At 45.4% G+C, this 15,555-nt stretch overlaps 1 protein-coding gene across 1 annotated transcript in view; it reads right to left on the bottom strand.

Annotated features, from left to right (window-relative positions):
* LOC129708835 (AMP deaminase 1-like) overlaps window positions 1-4,013 on the bottom strand; it is a 35,819-nt gene extending 31,806 nt beyond the window's left edge. Inside the window, exon 1 of the mRNA XM_055654855.1 lies at window positions 3,850-4,013. Within this exon, the coding sequence (XP_055510830.1) occupies window positions 3,850-3,871 (22 nt within the window). The 5' untranslated portion in view covers window positions 3,872-4,013. The remainder of the gene's footprint in view (window positions 1-3,849) is intronic.
* Between the last annotated feature and the right edge of the window lie 11,542 nt (window positions 4,014-15,555).

Genomic DNA, 15,555 nt, shown 5'->3' with positions numbered 1-15,555 from the left:
AATTCTACAGACTAAGAATTTAAGGTGATTCGATTGTAGTTTTTATGATCAAACTTGGGCAATTCTTAGCAAAGGGTAGAAATGTCTTGTTAAACTGCACCAATTCCAAATAATATTTTTAATACGATACTGAATTCTCTCAATCTACATAATGTTGACTTCAACTTGCCTTGCAGGAGTAGAAGACAAAACTGAAAGATGTCACTAAGCTAGAAAGAGTGCAGAGTAGACTCGAGGGCCTGAGTAAAAGGGAGGGTTGAGCAGCCTCGGACTTTATTCCTTGGAGCACAGGAGGATAAATTCCGCATGCGATCTTAAACACCTCTGAAAGATCACCCTTCATCCTCCTGCGCTCCAAGGAATAAAGTCCTAGCCAGCTCAACCCTCGCTATTGCTCAGGCCCATGACTCCTGGTAAATCTTCTCTGTACCTTTTCCAGCTTAACCACATCTTTTCTATGTCAGGGTAAGCAACGCTGAACAAATGTGGCCTCACCAATGTTTTGTACAACTGTAACATGACCTCCTATCTTCTATACTCAATACTCTGACTGATGAAGGCCAATGTGCCGATAGCCATCTTGACTATGATGGGGGAGGCCAAGATATATGATCAAAGGGAGTTGCACAAATTGGTGGAGTTTTGTTTTAAAACAGGTGCAGATTAATGTAGAAACAAGGAACTGCAGATGCTGGTTTACAAAAAAAGACACAGATTGAGCACAGATTAATGCATGGGCCCATAAACCTACAACAATCAGGGCTCCATGCATTTCGTTGTCTCTGTATCAGGGCTCCATACTCTTCCCTCTCCAGAGACAGCCACACAGGGAGATTCCCCACCACACAGGGGGAATCACTTGAGCCAAGAAACAACTGGAGGGGAAGAAATCCACACAGTTGGGCCAACCAAAGCCAATGACCCTACAAACCTGTACGTCTTGGGAGTGTGGGAGGAAAAGCCACACAGGTGACGGGGAGAACGTGCAAACTCTGTGCAGACAACACCTGTGGTCAGGATCAAGCCCAGATCTCTGGCACTGCAAGGCAGTTGCTCTACCCAGAGTCATGTTTCGGTCAGTGCATGTTTCATCAGTGCTTTCACGCCTTGCCACGATCACTTTATTGCTTTGCTAATTTGAGATGTGCAGATTGAATCACAACCTCATAACACATCGTCAGGAACCCAAAGCTACATTTGAAAACATATCACAAAAACGAAAAAAATAGTGGATTATTTGAAGTATGTCATAAATCGATTGGAAAAATAAGGAAGCGGTAGATGAAAGCACCAAGTGCTGGAGTAACTCATCGGGTGAGGCAGAATTTCTCAACTACAAGGATAGATAACGTTTCGATTCGGCGCCCTTCTTCAGATTCATAAATAGATACGTGCAGGAAGGAACTGCAGATGCGGGTTTAAACCAAAGATACACACAAAATGCTGGAGTAACTCAGCAGGATCTCTGGCGAGAAGGAATGGTCGAGGCCCTTCTTCAGACTGCATGGCTCTATAATAGAAGCTGGGAAGGGTACAAAGAACCCATAAGGTTCGTCCACACTGTCTTTTGACTTTAGACTTTGCTTTTGAGATACAGCGTGGAAACAGGCCCTTCTGCCCAACGAGTCCACGCTGACCAGCAATCCCCGTATACTTGCCCTATCCTACACGCTAGGAACAATTTTACAATTTTTACCCACGCCGATTAGCCTACAAACCTGTATGTCTCTGGAGTGTGGGAGGAAACCAGAGCACCCGGAGGAAACCCACGTGGTCACGGGGAGAACGTACAAACTGCATACAGACAGCACCCGTAGTCAGGATCGAACCTGCGTCTCTGGCGCTGTAAGGCAGCAACTCTACCGCTGCGCCACCGTGCCACCCCTAAATAGGGTAGATTGGAAATGATTATTATCTCCAATGTCAAAATCATATTGGCACGATATTCCCAGGTGAAACACTGATCTTTTTTTGAATAACAACATGACAGGTGATTTTATTTTCTCTTTCCATCTGATCTGCTCACACTTCTACAGGGAGATTAGGTTTCATTCCATCGAGGAACAGCCCTTAATAACTCGTTATGAAACATTCTAGAATCTGCATGGGGTGGATATATTTTTCAGAACTCCAGCCTAGCAAGTATCAGTTTGAGAGATAATGTTTCTTCGTGAGTAAAAACTCACGGCAGTAATCAAATCTGGACAATGGTAATAATATTGAATATAGGGATAAAAAAACTGCAGTTTTGTTTCTCCTGCTAATGCTCCCCTTGTGATCCACTCAATGTGACAGAGAAGACACGGACTACCTTCTTCCCAACAACCATCATGCTCTTGAACTCTGCACAACACTAAATATGCAGAAAGGAACTGCAGATGCTGGTTTACACCAAAGATAGACACAGAATGCTGGAGGGAGTGGAACACAGACTGAGTTTCCCGCTCCCCTGACTCTCAGTCTGAAGAAGGTTCTCGACCTGACTGATCACCTGTTCCTTTTCTCCAAAGATGTCACCTGACCTGCTGAGTTACTCCAGCAATTTGTGTCTATCTTCTGCACAACACTAACCTCAACTATAAACTGTGGACTGTCTTTGGTTGCACTAAGGACTTTGTATTTTTGATTTGCACTAGTATTGAGGTTATTAATTTATTGAAATGGCGTTAATTATATATTATCTATATATGCTATGTTTAATGTGAATTGGCCTCCACTGTCTTCTGTGGCAGAGAATTCCACAGATTCACAACTCTCTGGGTGAAAACATTTTTTCCTCATCTCAGTCCTAAATGGCCTACCCCTTATTCTTAAACTGTGAACTGCCTCGCAGTCCGTCTGGCTTTTTAAAACATTTTTGTCCTGTAGAGTGTAAAGTTTGTGGTGGGTTTTTGACTGTGTATGTGTGGGGGGCGGGGGGGTTGGGTGGGGGAAACTTTTAGATCTCTTCCCTGTACGGGGACCCGACCTTTTCCCTGTCGGGTCTCCGTTGCCGTTGGGGCCTAGCACCGTGGAGCGGCCTCCAACCGGAACGACCCGGGGGCTCAAGTCACGGAGCCTGCGGAGCTGCGGACCTACCATTGTGGAGCTGGCCGGCTTCGGAGCGTGGAGAGCTGCGGTGGCACGCTGCTGCGACCCGACTCCGGTGGATGGTGACACCGGGAGCTCGCGGGTCCCCGGGGGGAGACCGCTTCACGGAGCACCGGCAACGGCGACTTCTCCCGCTCGAATTGCAGGGTTGAGAGTGACCTGGAGCGGGGCCTTACATCGCCCGGCGCGGCTTTAAGTGGCCGCGGACTTGCTAGCGCCCGCCGGGGGCTTTGATTTTGACTTCGGGAGAGGAATGGAGAGCAGTGGAGAGACAAGACTTTGCCTTCCATCACAGTGAGGAGGAGATTCACTGTGATGGATGTTTATGTAAATTGTGTTGGTGTGTGTCTTGGTTCTTTTCTTGTATGGCTGCAGAAACCAAATTTCGTTTGAACTTCATGTGAGGTTCAAATGACAAATAAACGGTATTGTATTGTATTGTATTGTGACCCCTGGTTCTGGTCTCCCCCAACATCGGGAAAATGTTTCCTGCATCGAGCCTGTCAAATCCCTTCAGAATTTTACATGTTTCTATAAAATTCCATCTCATCTTTCTAAATTCCAGTGAATAGAAGCCCAGTCGATCCATTCTTTCATCATATGTCAGTCCCGTCATCCCGGGAACTAACCTGGGCTGCACTCCCTCAATAGCAAGAATGTCCTTCCTCAGATTAGGAGACCACAACTGCACACAATACTCCAGGTTCATACACCAGAACATGGTGCGAATCGCTCTGGATACTGGAGAATGCTTCCTACCTGATTTCTTGTCTTTAGACATCTTGACTTGCGGTGATTTCTCCCTCTGTGGTCGATTGCAGTGCCGGTTAAACGTGCGTCTAATGAAGTATCTCCCGCAGTGTATGGTCCGTGCTCAGCTGCAGCTTGATCTTGCTTGGCCATCTCCTATAAAAGGCTGGAAGTATTTATACACATAGCTATTTCAGGAGGATCTTTGCGTGTGAATGCTATGTGATAGGTTAAGCTGTACAGTATCATTATTGCATTATCATCATGAATTTTAACATCAAATATCATTAATCAATTTTCTCAGATGGTATTACAAATTAGTTGACGTTAGTCATGTGTACCAACATACTGTAAAAAACTTTGTTATCCAGTCAAATCATGTTATCAAAATGTGTAATCCAGTCAAATCATGCTATACATGTCTGAAGAAGGGTCTCCACCCGAAACGTCACCTATTCTTTCGCTCCATAGATGCTGCCTCACCCGCTAAGTTTCTCCAGCATTTTTGTATACCTTCGATTTTTCCAGCATCTGCAGTTCTTTCTAAAACATACTATATGTGAGTACAGTCAAGCTATGGCCAGTACTACAGGTAGTGCAGAGAGAGAAAATACTAGCATGCAGAATATAGTGTTACAGAGTTATAGAGTTACGGTTACAAAGGAAGAGTAGTTTGAAGGGAAAAAAGTGCAAGAGCTGCAATGAGGTTGGTTACAAGATCGGGATTACACCCTTTGTGATAGGATGTTCAACAGTGGGAAGGAAGCTATTCCTCAATCTGATGGTACGTGTTTTCAAACTTTTGTAACTTCTGCCCATTGTGATAAGGGAGAAGGCGGAACGACCAGGGTCTAACTGGATTAAGATGCCTAGTGTGAAGTGTAGATGGAGTCGATGGAAGGGGGCTGCTTTGTGTGATGGACTGAGTTGCGTTCACAGCTCTCTGCTATTTCTTGCCGTCCTGCCAAACCAAGCTGTGATACATCCTGAGAGGATGCTTTAGTTTAGTTTAGTTCAGAGATACAGTGCGGAAACAGGCCCTTTCGGCCCATCGAGTCCGCGCCGACCAGCGATCCCCGCACATTAACACGATACTACACACACTAGGGACAATTTACATTTATACAAGCCTGTATGTCTTTGGAGTGTGGGAGGAAACTGAAGATCTCGGAGAAAGCCCACGCAGGTCACGGGGAGAACGTACAAACTCCGTACAGACAGCAACCGTATTCGGGATGGAACCCTGGTCTTTGTGGCTGTAAGCGCTGTAAGGCAACAGCTCTACCGCTGTGCCACAGTGCTGCCCTTTAGAAACATAGAAACATAGAAAATAGGTGCAGGAGGAGGCCATTCAGCCCTTCGAGCCAGCACCGCCATTCACTGTGATCATGGTTGATCGTCCCCAATCAATTTCTACTGATTGAGAGAGTGAGAGTCGTTGGTGACAGGCCGAATTTTGTTATTCTTATGAAGAAGCAAAGGCAAGTTCAAGTTCAAGTTCAAGAGTTTATTGTCATGTGTCCCTGATAGGACAATGAAATTCTTGCTTTGCTTCAGCACACAGAACATAGTAGGCATTTACTACAGAACAGATCAGTGTGTCCATATACCATAATATAAGTATATACACATATGAATAAATAAAATGATAAAGTGCAAATACCAGATAATTGGTTATTAATAATCAAAGTTTTGTCCAAGCCAGGTTTAATAGCCTGCTGGCTGTGGGGAAGTAGCTATTCCTGAACCTGGCTGTTGCAGTCTTCAGGCTCCTGTACCTTCTACCTGAAGGTAGCAGGGAGATGAGTGTGTGGCCAGGATGGTGTGGGTCTTTGATGATACTGCCAGCCTTTTTGAGGCAGTAACTGCGACTGCATTGGTGTGCTTTCCCAGCTGTATCTTCCATGTGGTTGGTCCAGGACAGATTGTTGGTGATATTTATGTCTCAGAACTTAAAGCTCTTGACAATTTACACTTCGCCACCATAGATGTTGATTGGGACATGTGCTCCACCTTGCTTCCCGAAGTCAATATCTAGATCCTTTGTCTTGCAAGGAGAGGCTGTTTAGTTTAGTTTAGTTTAGTTTAGAGATACAGCATGGAAACAGGACGTTTGACCCACCCTAACATACCATGGCATTATTGTCAAGGAAATTAAAGAGGGGTCTCTTCAATGTAATGGCTATCATTTTCACTTTGGCCAACAGCACTTTGTGGAATTTTGCTGTGTGAGGGGAGATCTCATTGAAACATACCAAATAAAGAAAGGTCTCGATAGAGTGGATGCGAAGTTTCCAGTAGTTCTAGTAGTTTGTTCCCGATGTTGGGGGAGTCCAGAACCAGGGGCCACAGTTTAAGAATAAGTAGTAAGCCATTTAGAACGGAGATGAGGAAACACTTTTTCTCACAGAGAGTTGTGAGTCTGTGGAATTCTCTGCCTCAGAGGGCGGTGGAGGCAGGTTCTCTGGATACTTTCAAGAGAGACACTAGATAAGGCTCTTAAAGATAGCGGAGTCAGGGGATATGGGGAGGAGGCAGGAACGGAGTACTGATTGGGGAAGATCAGCCATGATCACATTAAATCAAAGCTCGAAGGGCCAAATGGCCTACTCCTGAACCTATTGTCTATTGTCTATTGTCTATATTGGGAGAGTCTAGAGGGCACAGCCTCAAAATAAAAGGACGTATAAAAGAGGAATTTCTTTAGCCAGAGGGTGGTGAACCTGTGGAATTCATTCCCTCAGGCAACTGTGGAAGCCAAAACATTGGATATTTTTTAAGCAGAGATTGATAGGTTCTTGATTCGTACGGGTGTCAAAGGTTACGGGAAGAAGGCAGGAGAATGGGGCTGAGAGGAAAAATGGATCAGCTTGATTGAATGTGGGAGCTGACTGACTAAATGGGCCAAATGGCCTAATTCTGCTCCTATTTCTTCTGGACTGGATATCATTTCACACACGGGGTAGTCTGGAGCACATTATTTCTATCCTTTTCTATTGTTTGTCGGTACTTAAAGACAGAGACAGAATACTGTGAAGAAATCCATCAAGGCAGAAGATGACAATGACTATCACCCATCCCCACATTATCAAGGACACATTACTACCACTTGATACCATTAGCTTGTATTTACATGGAATTATTAGGACATAGCTCAACCGTTTCCTGGCAGATAAGCAGTTTTTCTACCACTCATTGTCCGGTCTTGAATATGAATGATGGTTCTGAGGGTGATACATGTATCAGTTACTGACAGCAAGAATGACAAGGATGAACTAAACTAACTTTTACTCCAAAGTGGAGGATCAGAATACACTCGGTCGCTGCGACAGGGCTTGCATTCCAGTACTTCCTATAATGTTTTGGTTATTTTACCTTTCTTTAGAGATGCAGCACGGAAACAGGCACTGAGCCCGTACCAACTCACAGTCACCCCCGTACGCTAGCACTATCCTACACCCGAGGGACAATTTAAAATTTTACCAATTAAGCTACGAACCTGCACGTTTTAGGGGTGTGGGAGGAAACCGGAGCACCTGGAGAAAACCCACGCAGGTCACCGTGGTCAGGATCGAACCCGGGTCCCTGGAGCTGTAAGGCAGCAACTCTACTGTGGCACGTTGGCGCAGGTAGGAGAGAGGGAAAAGGGAACGCCCAGGGTGGCAGGCATCCTTCACGAAACCTCCAACCCTCTTGATGCAATGCACCGTGAAGATGGGATGGGTGGAAGTGCCGGCCGAGCCTGTTCTCCACTCTCTGCAGGTTCAGGCGGCGTAGAGCAGAGCAGTTGGCCCACCAGGCTGAGATGCATCCCATTAACACCGATAAGTCTAAGGAGTTAGTGGTGGACTTTGGGAGGAGAGGAACACCCCTGTACCCTGTCTCCATCAATGGTGTGGATGGCAGTCTTACCAAAGAGCGCAAGTCGCTTGGAGTTTACCTGGACAGTAAACTGGACTGGTCCAGGAATGCTGCGGCCCTGTATAAGTAGGGACAGAGCCGGCTGTACTTTCTGAGGAGGCTCCACTCTTACAACGTCTGCAGTGAGATACTGCAGATGTTCTATCTATCAATCGGTGGTGGCCAGTGCCATCTTCTCCGGGGCGGCAGGGCAAAGGCCGCTGAAGCCAACAGAATTAAGAAGCTCATCGGGAAGGTTTGCTCCGTCCTGGGGGCGGAGTTGGATTCTCTGGAGGTGGTCTTGGAGGGGAGGATGCTCAACAGTTTGAGGACAATACAGCTCACCCCCTCCATGACACACTGGTCAACCTGAGGAGCACCTTCAGCAACAGACCGGTTCCACCAAGATGCAGCACAGAACGCCACAGGAGATCCTTGTTCCCTGTGGCTATCAAGCTGTAAAACCCCTCCCCCTTCTGTCGTGAGGTAGACTGACTCCCCTAACCCCCCCACCCTAACCCCCCACCCCCCCATCTCTCCTCCACTCATCACATAATTTTCAAGTTCCATGTATCGTGTTTTATGACTGTTGGCAGACCAAGTTCCCCCCCGGGATAAATAAAGATCTATCGCATCGTTAGAACACTTTCTATCACGCATCTGTAGACGTTTGAAAGAACTCTAATGGACATGCCAAAACTTCCCAGACACCTAATGAAGTAAACACAGCACAATGATACATTTTCTTAAGGGGTTGGACAGGCTAGATGCAGGAAGATTGTTCCCGAGGTTGGGGAAGTCCAGAACAAGGGGGGTCACAGTTTAAGGATAAGGGGGAAATTTTTTAGGAACGAGATGAGAAAAACATTTTTCACACTGGAATTCTCTGCCACAGAAGGTAGTTGAGGCCACAGTTCATTGGCTATATTTAAGAGGGAGTTAGATGTGGCCCTTGTGGCTAAAGGGATCAGGGGATATGGAGGGAAAGGCAGGTACAGGATACCGAGTTGGATGATTAGCCTTGATCATATTGAATGGCGGTGCAGACTCGAAGGGCCGAATGGCCTACTCCTGCACCTATTTTCTATGTTTCTATGTTTCTATTCACTGCATCAGTGTGAAGGGTCAACGTTAGGGCCAGGTCGGTATCATAACAGAACCTACAATTGCAAATTATTATATTGCATTTAAAAGTAAATGGACATCTTGAAGCTGTGAGCAACACTGTATAATGTGAATTACTGTAGTTTTAGAGATGCAGCATGGTAACAGGCCATTCGGCCCACTGAGTCTGCACTGACCAATGATCACCCGTACACAAGTTCTATCCTGCACACCAGGGCCAATTTACAGAAGCCAATTAACCTACAAACCTGAGGTAGACAAAAATGCTGGAGAAACTCAGCGGGTGCAGCAGCATCTATGGAGCGAAGGAAATAGGCAACGTTTCGGGACGAAACGTTGCCTATTTCCTTCGCTCCATTGATGCTGCTGCACCCGCTGAGTTTCTCCAGCATTTTTGTGTACCTTCGATTTTCCAGCATCTGCAGTTCCTTCTTAAACCTACAAACCTGTACGTCTTAGGAGTGTGGGGGGAAACCGGAGCACCCTGAGAAATCCCACACGGTCACAGGGGAAACGTACAAACTCAGTACAGTCAGCAGTACAGTCAGTCAGGATCAAACCTGGATCGCTGCCACTGCCACTTTCGTCTGGCTCTTTGTTTGGATTTCTTTCTCCAAGACGGGTCTACTGTAGCAGGACTTGGCGTTGTATTCAGAACGGACATTGTGGGCCGAAGGGCCTGTTCCTGTGCTGTACACGTCTACGTTCTATGCTCTATGACTGCTGGATGTCTTAGTTTTGCAGAAATGATTACGTCCAACTGTCTTGCGAGTTGCTTTTAGATACATCTGCCCTCACACTCGGAGCTCATGTAACATTACTTTGGTAATTTAAGCCTGTTACGTATCCTCCCACCCAAAGTAAATAGAAGCATCATTTTCTTGGTACAAGTGTTTGCATAAGCCTCTATGCTTCCTTAGAAAAGGTTAAAGATTATTGGTTTTAGTTTTCCAATATGTTAGATAGTGATGACACAGAGGGAGATCTATCAATGCAGCATATCTGTGCCAAATGACTAAAACCTGCCCAGTAATTTTACCTTCCAAGTGTTGCGTCAAAAATACAATTCAAACGTCTTCCATTCTACAGCAAATATCTTTTCATTCCACTGAGAATTTCCAAATTTACTACACTTTCAGGCAGTCAGTTTGCTATGTCGCTCTTCCAGGGGTTAAATGGGTTGTCCTGTACCACTGACCTTCAAATTGAATCGAATCCTAATTGAAGTGACAAAACCTGACCCTCTGTTGTGTCCGAGTCTTTCTACAGCCCTTTTCATTCCACTCCATACTACACAGCATGGTTGGGTTAGCCTGCCCCACCTAGATAATTCGTAGCCGTTTGCCCTTGACTCGTGGCAGGCTGTGAGGTGATCGTAGTCGTAGTGTAGGCTCGTCGTAGGTACTCGGGTCGGGGCGTTTTTTTTCTAGCCTGATGAAAAATGTTCATGAGTAAAAAAGGTCGTGAATTGGGTCGTGAAAGTGGGACTGGCCCTTAGCACAAATTCAACTCACACTGAATCCTCTGTGCCGATTACTTTAAATATTTGTCCCCTGACTTTTGACTTCATCTTTTCTGAAATAAAAAACAGCTGCCCAATCTATCCTCACAGTTATTTTTTTCCCCCAATACTGGATCCACATCCAAATATCTACTGTGGATGTGGATCCATCTTCAGTCTGAAGAAGGGTCTCGACCCGAAACGGCCCCTACTCCTTCTCTCCAGACATGCTGTCTGTCCCGCTGAGTTACTCCAGCTTCCTGCGTCTATCTTCGGTTTAAACCAGCATCTGCACTGTGTGAATTCTCGGTGGTTTATGATAACCTTGCAGTCAAACACTTAAACCCTTCAGTGTGACATCTTCTTCCAGTTCTGGACAGCAGTTACTGACCTTTTCATAATGCATGAAATAAAAGTGTACAAATGAAATAAGATCGCCACCCTTGGCCTCATCAGTCCGAACTAGATTCAAGAGACTTAGTGACTGGTGCAGCAGCCTGCCAAGTAAATAGCAAGTGCCTGGAGCCAGACAGTCCATGTGTATTCACTGGATGCATTCAAGAGAGATATACAGTGGCTCTTAGGGCTAATGGAATCAAGGGATATGGGGAGAAAGCAGGAATGGGGTACAGATTTTGGATGATCAGCCATGATCATATTACATAGAAACATAGAAAAGAGCAGGAGGAGGTCATGAGCCAGGACGGCCATTCAATCATAATGGCAGAGCTGACTAATATCCAGAAATCTATGTTACTGATGAAGTGATTGGGACCAAGTGAGTTACCAGACAGTCCAACTAATTGAGATACAGGAAACCTTTTCACCCAGAGGGTTGTGAATCTGTGGAATTCTCTGCCACAGAGGCAGTGGAGGACAATTCACTGGATGCATTCAAGAGAGATATACAGTAGCTCTTAGGGCTAATGGAATCAAGGGATATGGGGAGAAAGCTGGAAGAGAGATGGGGAAGGCCAAAGCCAGGCAAGTGTTAGTGTGGTCAAAGATCAGGAGGGGGAGCAGTGAGAGCAGAAATCAGAGGGGGAGCAGTGAGAGTCTCGAAGAACTCCTGTCAGAGGGAGGAGGAGAACGTTGTCAAAGTAAGGACACCGTGAGATTTTAAAGTAAAACGTATCTTTTGCAGCTTCACTGCGAAATTGCCCAATGCTACGCCTACTTTGAAGAGGTTCTCCGCTTCCCTCCGATGGGAGAATGTAGAAAAAAGGAACTGCAGATGCTGGTTTACAAATAAAGGCACAAAGTGCTGGATTAACCCAATGGGTCAGGCAGCATGTCTGGAGAACATTGATAGGTGATGTTTGGGTCCGGAACTGAAATAACTATAGGTGTATCAATAAGGAGGATGTCGTTGTGATAGTTCAGTTTAATTTAGTCACGTGTACCGTGAAAAGCTTTTGTTGCATGCTAAGCCAGTCAACGGAAAGACAATACATGATTACAATCGAGTCCACAGTGTAAAGATACATGATAAAGAGAATAACATTAACGTTTAGTGCAAGATATAGGCCAGAAAAGTCCAATTAAAGATAGTCCAAGCCTCTCCAATGAGTATATATTAGCTCAGGACTGTTCTCTAGTTGTAGGTAGGATGGTTCAGTTGCCTGATAGCAACTGGGAAGAAACTATCCCTGTATCTGGAGATGTGCATCTTCACACTTCGATACATCTTGCTTGACGGATGAAGGGAAAAATGCAAGTGGGTAGGGTGCGACTCGTCCTTGGTTATGTTGCTGCCCATGTCGAGGCAGCGTGAGGTGTAAATGGAGTCAATGGTTGGGAGGCTGGTTTGTGCGATGGTCTGGGCTGCATCCCCAATTCTCTGCAATTTTTTGCGGTCTTGGATGGAGCTGTTCCCAAACCACGCTGTGATGTGTGAACATAGCGACTGGGTTCAACTGGAGGAAATGGAGTGAAATCAAGAGCTGACCCTAGAACCAACAACCGCTCAGCTTTTCTCCGGTTGGTAACTGATGTAACAGCGGTGTAGCCTTACAGACGGACAGGAATAAACTCAACAGCTGCCTGTGAATTGCTTTTGCTTACTGCAAGGCGAAGAGACACAGAGCAAAGAACAAACTGCTAGAGGAACACAGCGGGTCGGGTAGCATCTGTGGAGGGAAGGGACTGATTAAGGACTGCATCAGGACTGAGCGCGGAGAGGAAAGCTCTAGTTTCCTCCCACACTCCACAAAGACATGCAGGCTTGTAGGTTAATTGGCTTTGGTAAAATAGTAAATTGTCCTTCATGTGTAGGATAACGCTAGCGCACAGCAATCGCTGGTCAGTGCAGACTCGATGGGACGAAGGGCCTGTCACCACACTGAATCTCTAAAGTCTAGAGCCTGAAGTCCAAAGAGCTAAGTTGGAGGTGATGTTTCCATAGATCCACTGACTTGCCCTTCACAGCATTCCCTGTAGAAGCATAGTGTGTGTGTGTGTGCCTGTAATGTGTTGCCAGGGGTGGTGGTGGAGGCAGAGGCAGATACGATCGTGCCATTTAAGAAGCTTTTAGATAGGCACACGGATGTCCGGGGAATAACTAGTTAAATTTATCATTGTCACGTGCACCGAGATACATAGAAAAGTATTTTTGTTGCTTGTCATCCAGACTGCAAAAAGACAATATATAACAGGCAGACAGAGGAGATTAGTTTAACTTGGCATCGTGTTCGGCAAGGACAGCATGGGCCAAAGTTTCCTATTCCTGCACCACACTGTTTAATGTTCTTTCAGCATGGGATATAGAAGGTGCCGCCTCAGAGATATTAATGTGCAAATCGATGCACTGCAGGCACACCTTGAGACTCATTGTAAGTTTTGAATATGAACACCAGAATATTAGCCACAGTAACTTGAGATATTTATCAACTAAGGGAAGATTGATTATTTTTAGTTGAGTCCATCTCACTCTGCCTCAATATGGGATCAAACCGTAACAAATGTAGGAACAACATCAATAGCAAATGCTCCATTTTATTCCACGCACTCAGGATCTCATTCAGAACAGTAGCTCCCTCTCCTGGCCCAAGATAACCCCATCAAAAAGGAAAAGCAACAAAAGGTGCTACCTTCAAGGATAGAAGTTGGGAGGTCTGTGTTGCAGTTGTACAAGATGATGGTGAGGCTGCGTTTAGAGCATTGCGTTCAATTCTGGGCACCATGTTATAGGAAAGGTGTTGTCGAGCTGGAAAGGGTGCAGAGGAGATTTACGAGGAGGTTGCCACTCGAGGTATAGGAAGAGATTGAGCAGGCTAGCTTGGACTCTGTACCTTGGAGCGCAGGAGGATGAGGGGTGATCTTATAGAGGTGTACAAAATCATGAGAGGAATAGATCTAGTAGACGTACAGAGTCCCTTGCCCAAACCAGAGGACATAGGTTTCAGGTGAGAGGGAAAGATTTAATAGGAACCTATCTGCTGCTCCCTGTACACCCATGACTGTATGGCCACGTACAGCACCACATCATTTTTTAAAATCTCAATGATATCACTACGGTCTGCCTTTTCAATAAAAATGAGAGAGGGAAACAAGGCGAAGAATCTTTGGTCGTGTTGTCAGAACACCTAGTCTTTGACGTCAACAAGAGAAAATAATTGGTTGTTGACTTAAGAGAGCGGTGGGGGTTGTGTAGAACACACTGTTCTTCTCATCTTAAGGCAAAAAGGGGTGGACACTACCCAGTCCAGCATGTGTACTGACCACCCCACCATTGTAGGGATCTACAAGAGTCACTGTCTCAAAAAGGCAGCCAGCATCGGAGACCACCACCAACCTGGCCATAAACTCATTTTACTCCTGCCATCAGGAAAGAGGTATAGGAGCCAGAAATCTGTAACGTCCAGGTTCTGGAGCAGCTTCTTTCAAAATGTCATATCTTGGAGCATGTAGGTAGTATGCAGCCAAATCTTATGGTCATTGCATCAAAGCCATTATCTTCTTGCAATTAATTATTCTATTTAATGTTATTAATGCATAATACACCGCTGTTAAACTCGGCCCCTTTGCATCATTCTACTCATCATAATACAAATTGTTATTTTGCTCACCTGTATCTTGCCATCCCACCTTTATAGCTTAAAGCATTGTGGTTCCTCATGATATAATCCCCAGCAGGTTTAATGCAGCCAACCTCAGCAAAGAATCACTCTCTTTTGATAATACCGATGCTGCTGTCCCTGACTTTCTCTCTATTATGAACCATACATTTAAAACTCCCATTTAAAGCTAGGCAAACAGCAAATGACTTGGGTAAAATCCCAGGACAATCAACCTTGCGGTTCTGCCATTCTAAAAGGTCTCTTAGCAAAATCATATTTTGTGTACCAATGTTGTTGGTTCCTGCATGGACCGAAACAGGACCTTCCCCTTCCCAGCCCCAAACTGGTTTAACTTTGATAATGAACAGGTAAAGTCTTTGACACTCCTCATCACAGCTGCAGAGAACTGATGCAGAGTAGTGGGCGACACAGCGGTAGAGTTGCTGCCATACAGCGCCAAAGACCCAGGTTCAATCCTGACTATGGGTGCTGTCTGTACGGAGTTTGCACGTTCGCCCCGTGGGTTTTCTGCGAGATGTTCGGTTTCCTCCCACACTCCAAAGACATACAGGGTTGTAGCTTAATTGGCTTGGTATAGATGGAAATTGTCCCTAGTGTGTGTAGGGTAGTGTTAATGTGTAGGGATCATTGGTCGGTGCAGATTCGGTGGGCTAATGGGCCTGTCTCTGCATTGCCTCTTACAAAAAACTTCATCTACCACCATAAATGCACTGTCCCATTATCACTGCCATGTCTCGTTTCATTCTCTGCACATCAGTTTAACAATGACACTATTGTTAAACTGCCTGGATCCCTATATCTCCCCGGTATGCAATCACATCTTTATGCTCAACGACTCTCCACACCCAGGTCAGCAAACTAATGCAACTGCTGCTAAAGTTAAACTGCTACAGCGACTTATTGCATACAAATCTTTGAGCTAAACCTCAAGATGCTAAGACTTTCTTCAGTTATGGTGGTTGGGGATCTTACTGGTTTTCAACTCTCATCTACAACACATCCCCCCCCCTTTGTCCTTCCTGTCAGACCTTGTTTCATAAATTCAATTCATTAGTTTTTAAACTAATTCTTTTCACATTTAGTCCAATACTTAAATGTAACCTTTTTTAA

Source organism: Leucoraja erinacea, chromosome 24, assembly GCF_028641065.1.
Source record: "Leucoraja erinacea ecotype New England chromosome 24, Leri_hhj_1, whole genome shotgun sequence".
Lineage (NCBI taxonomy): Eukaryota > Metazoa > Chordata > Chondrichthyes > Rajiformes > Rajidae > Leucoraja > Leucoraja erinaceus.
Note: the sequence above shows the minus strand (reverse complement) of the source record. Positions and strands in the feature narration are given on the sequence as shown.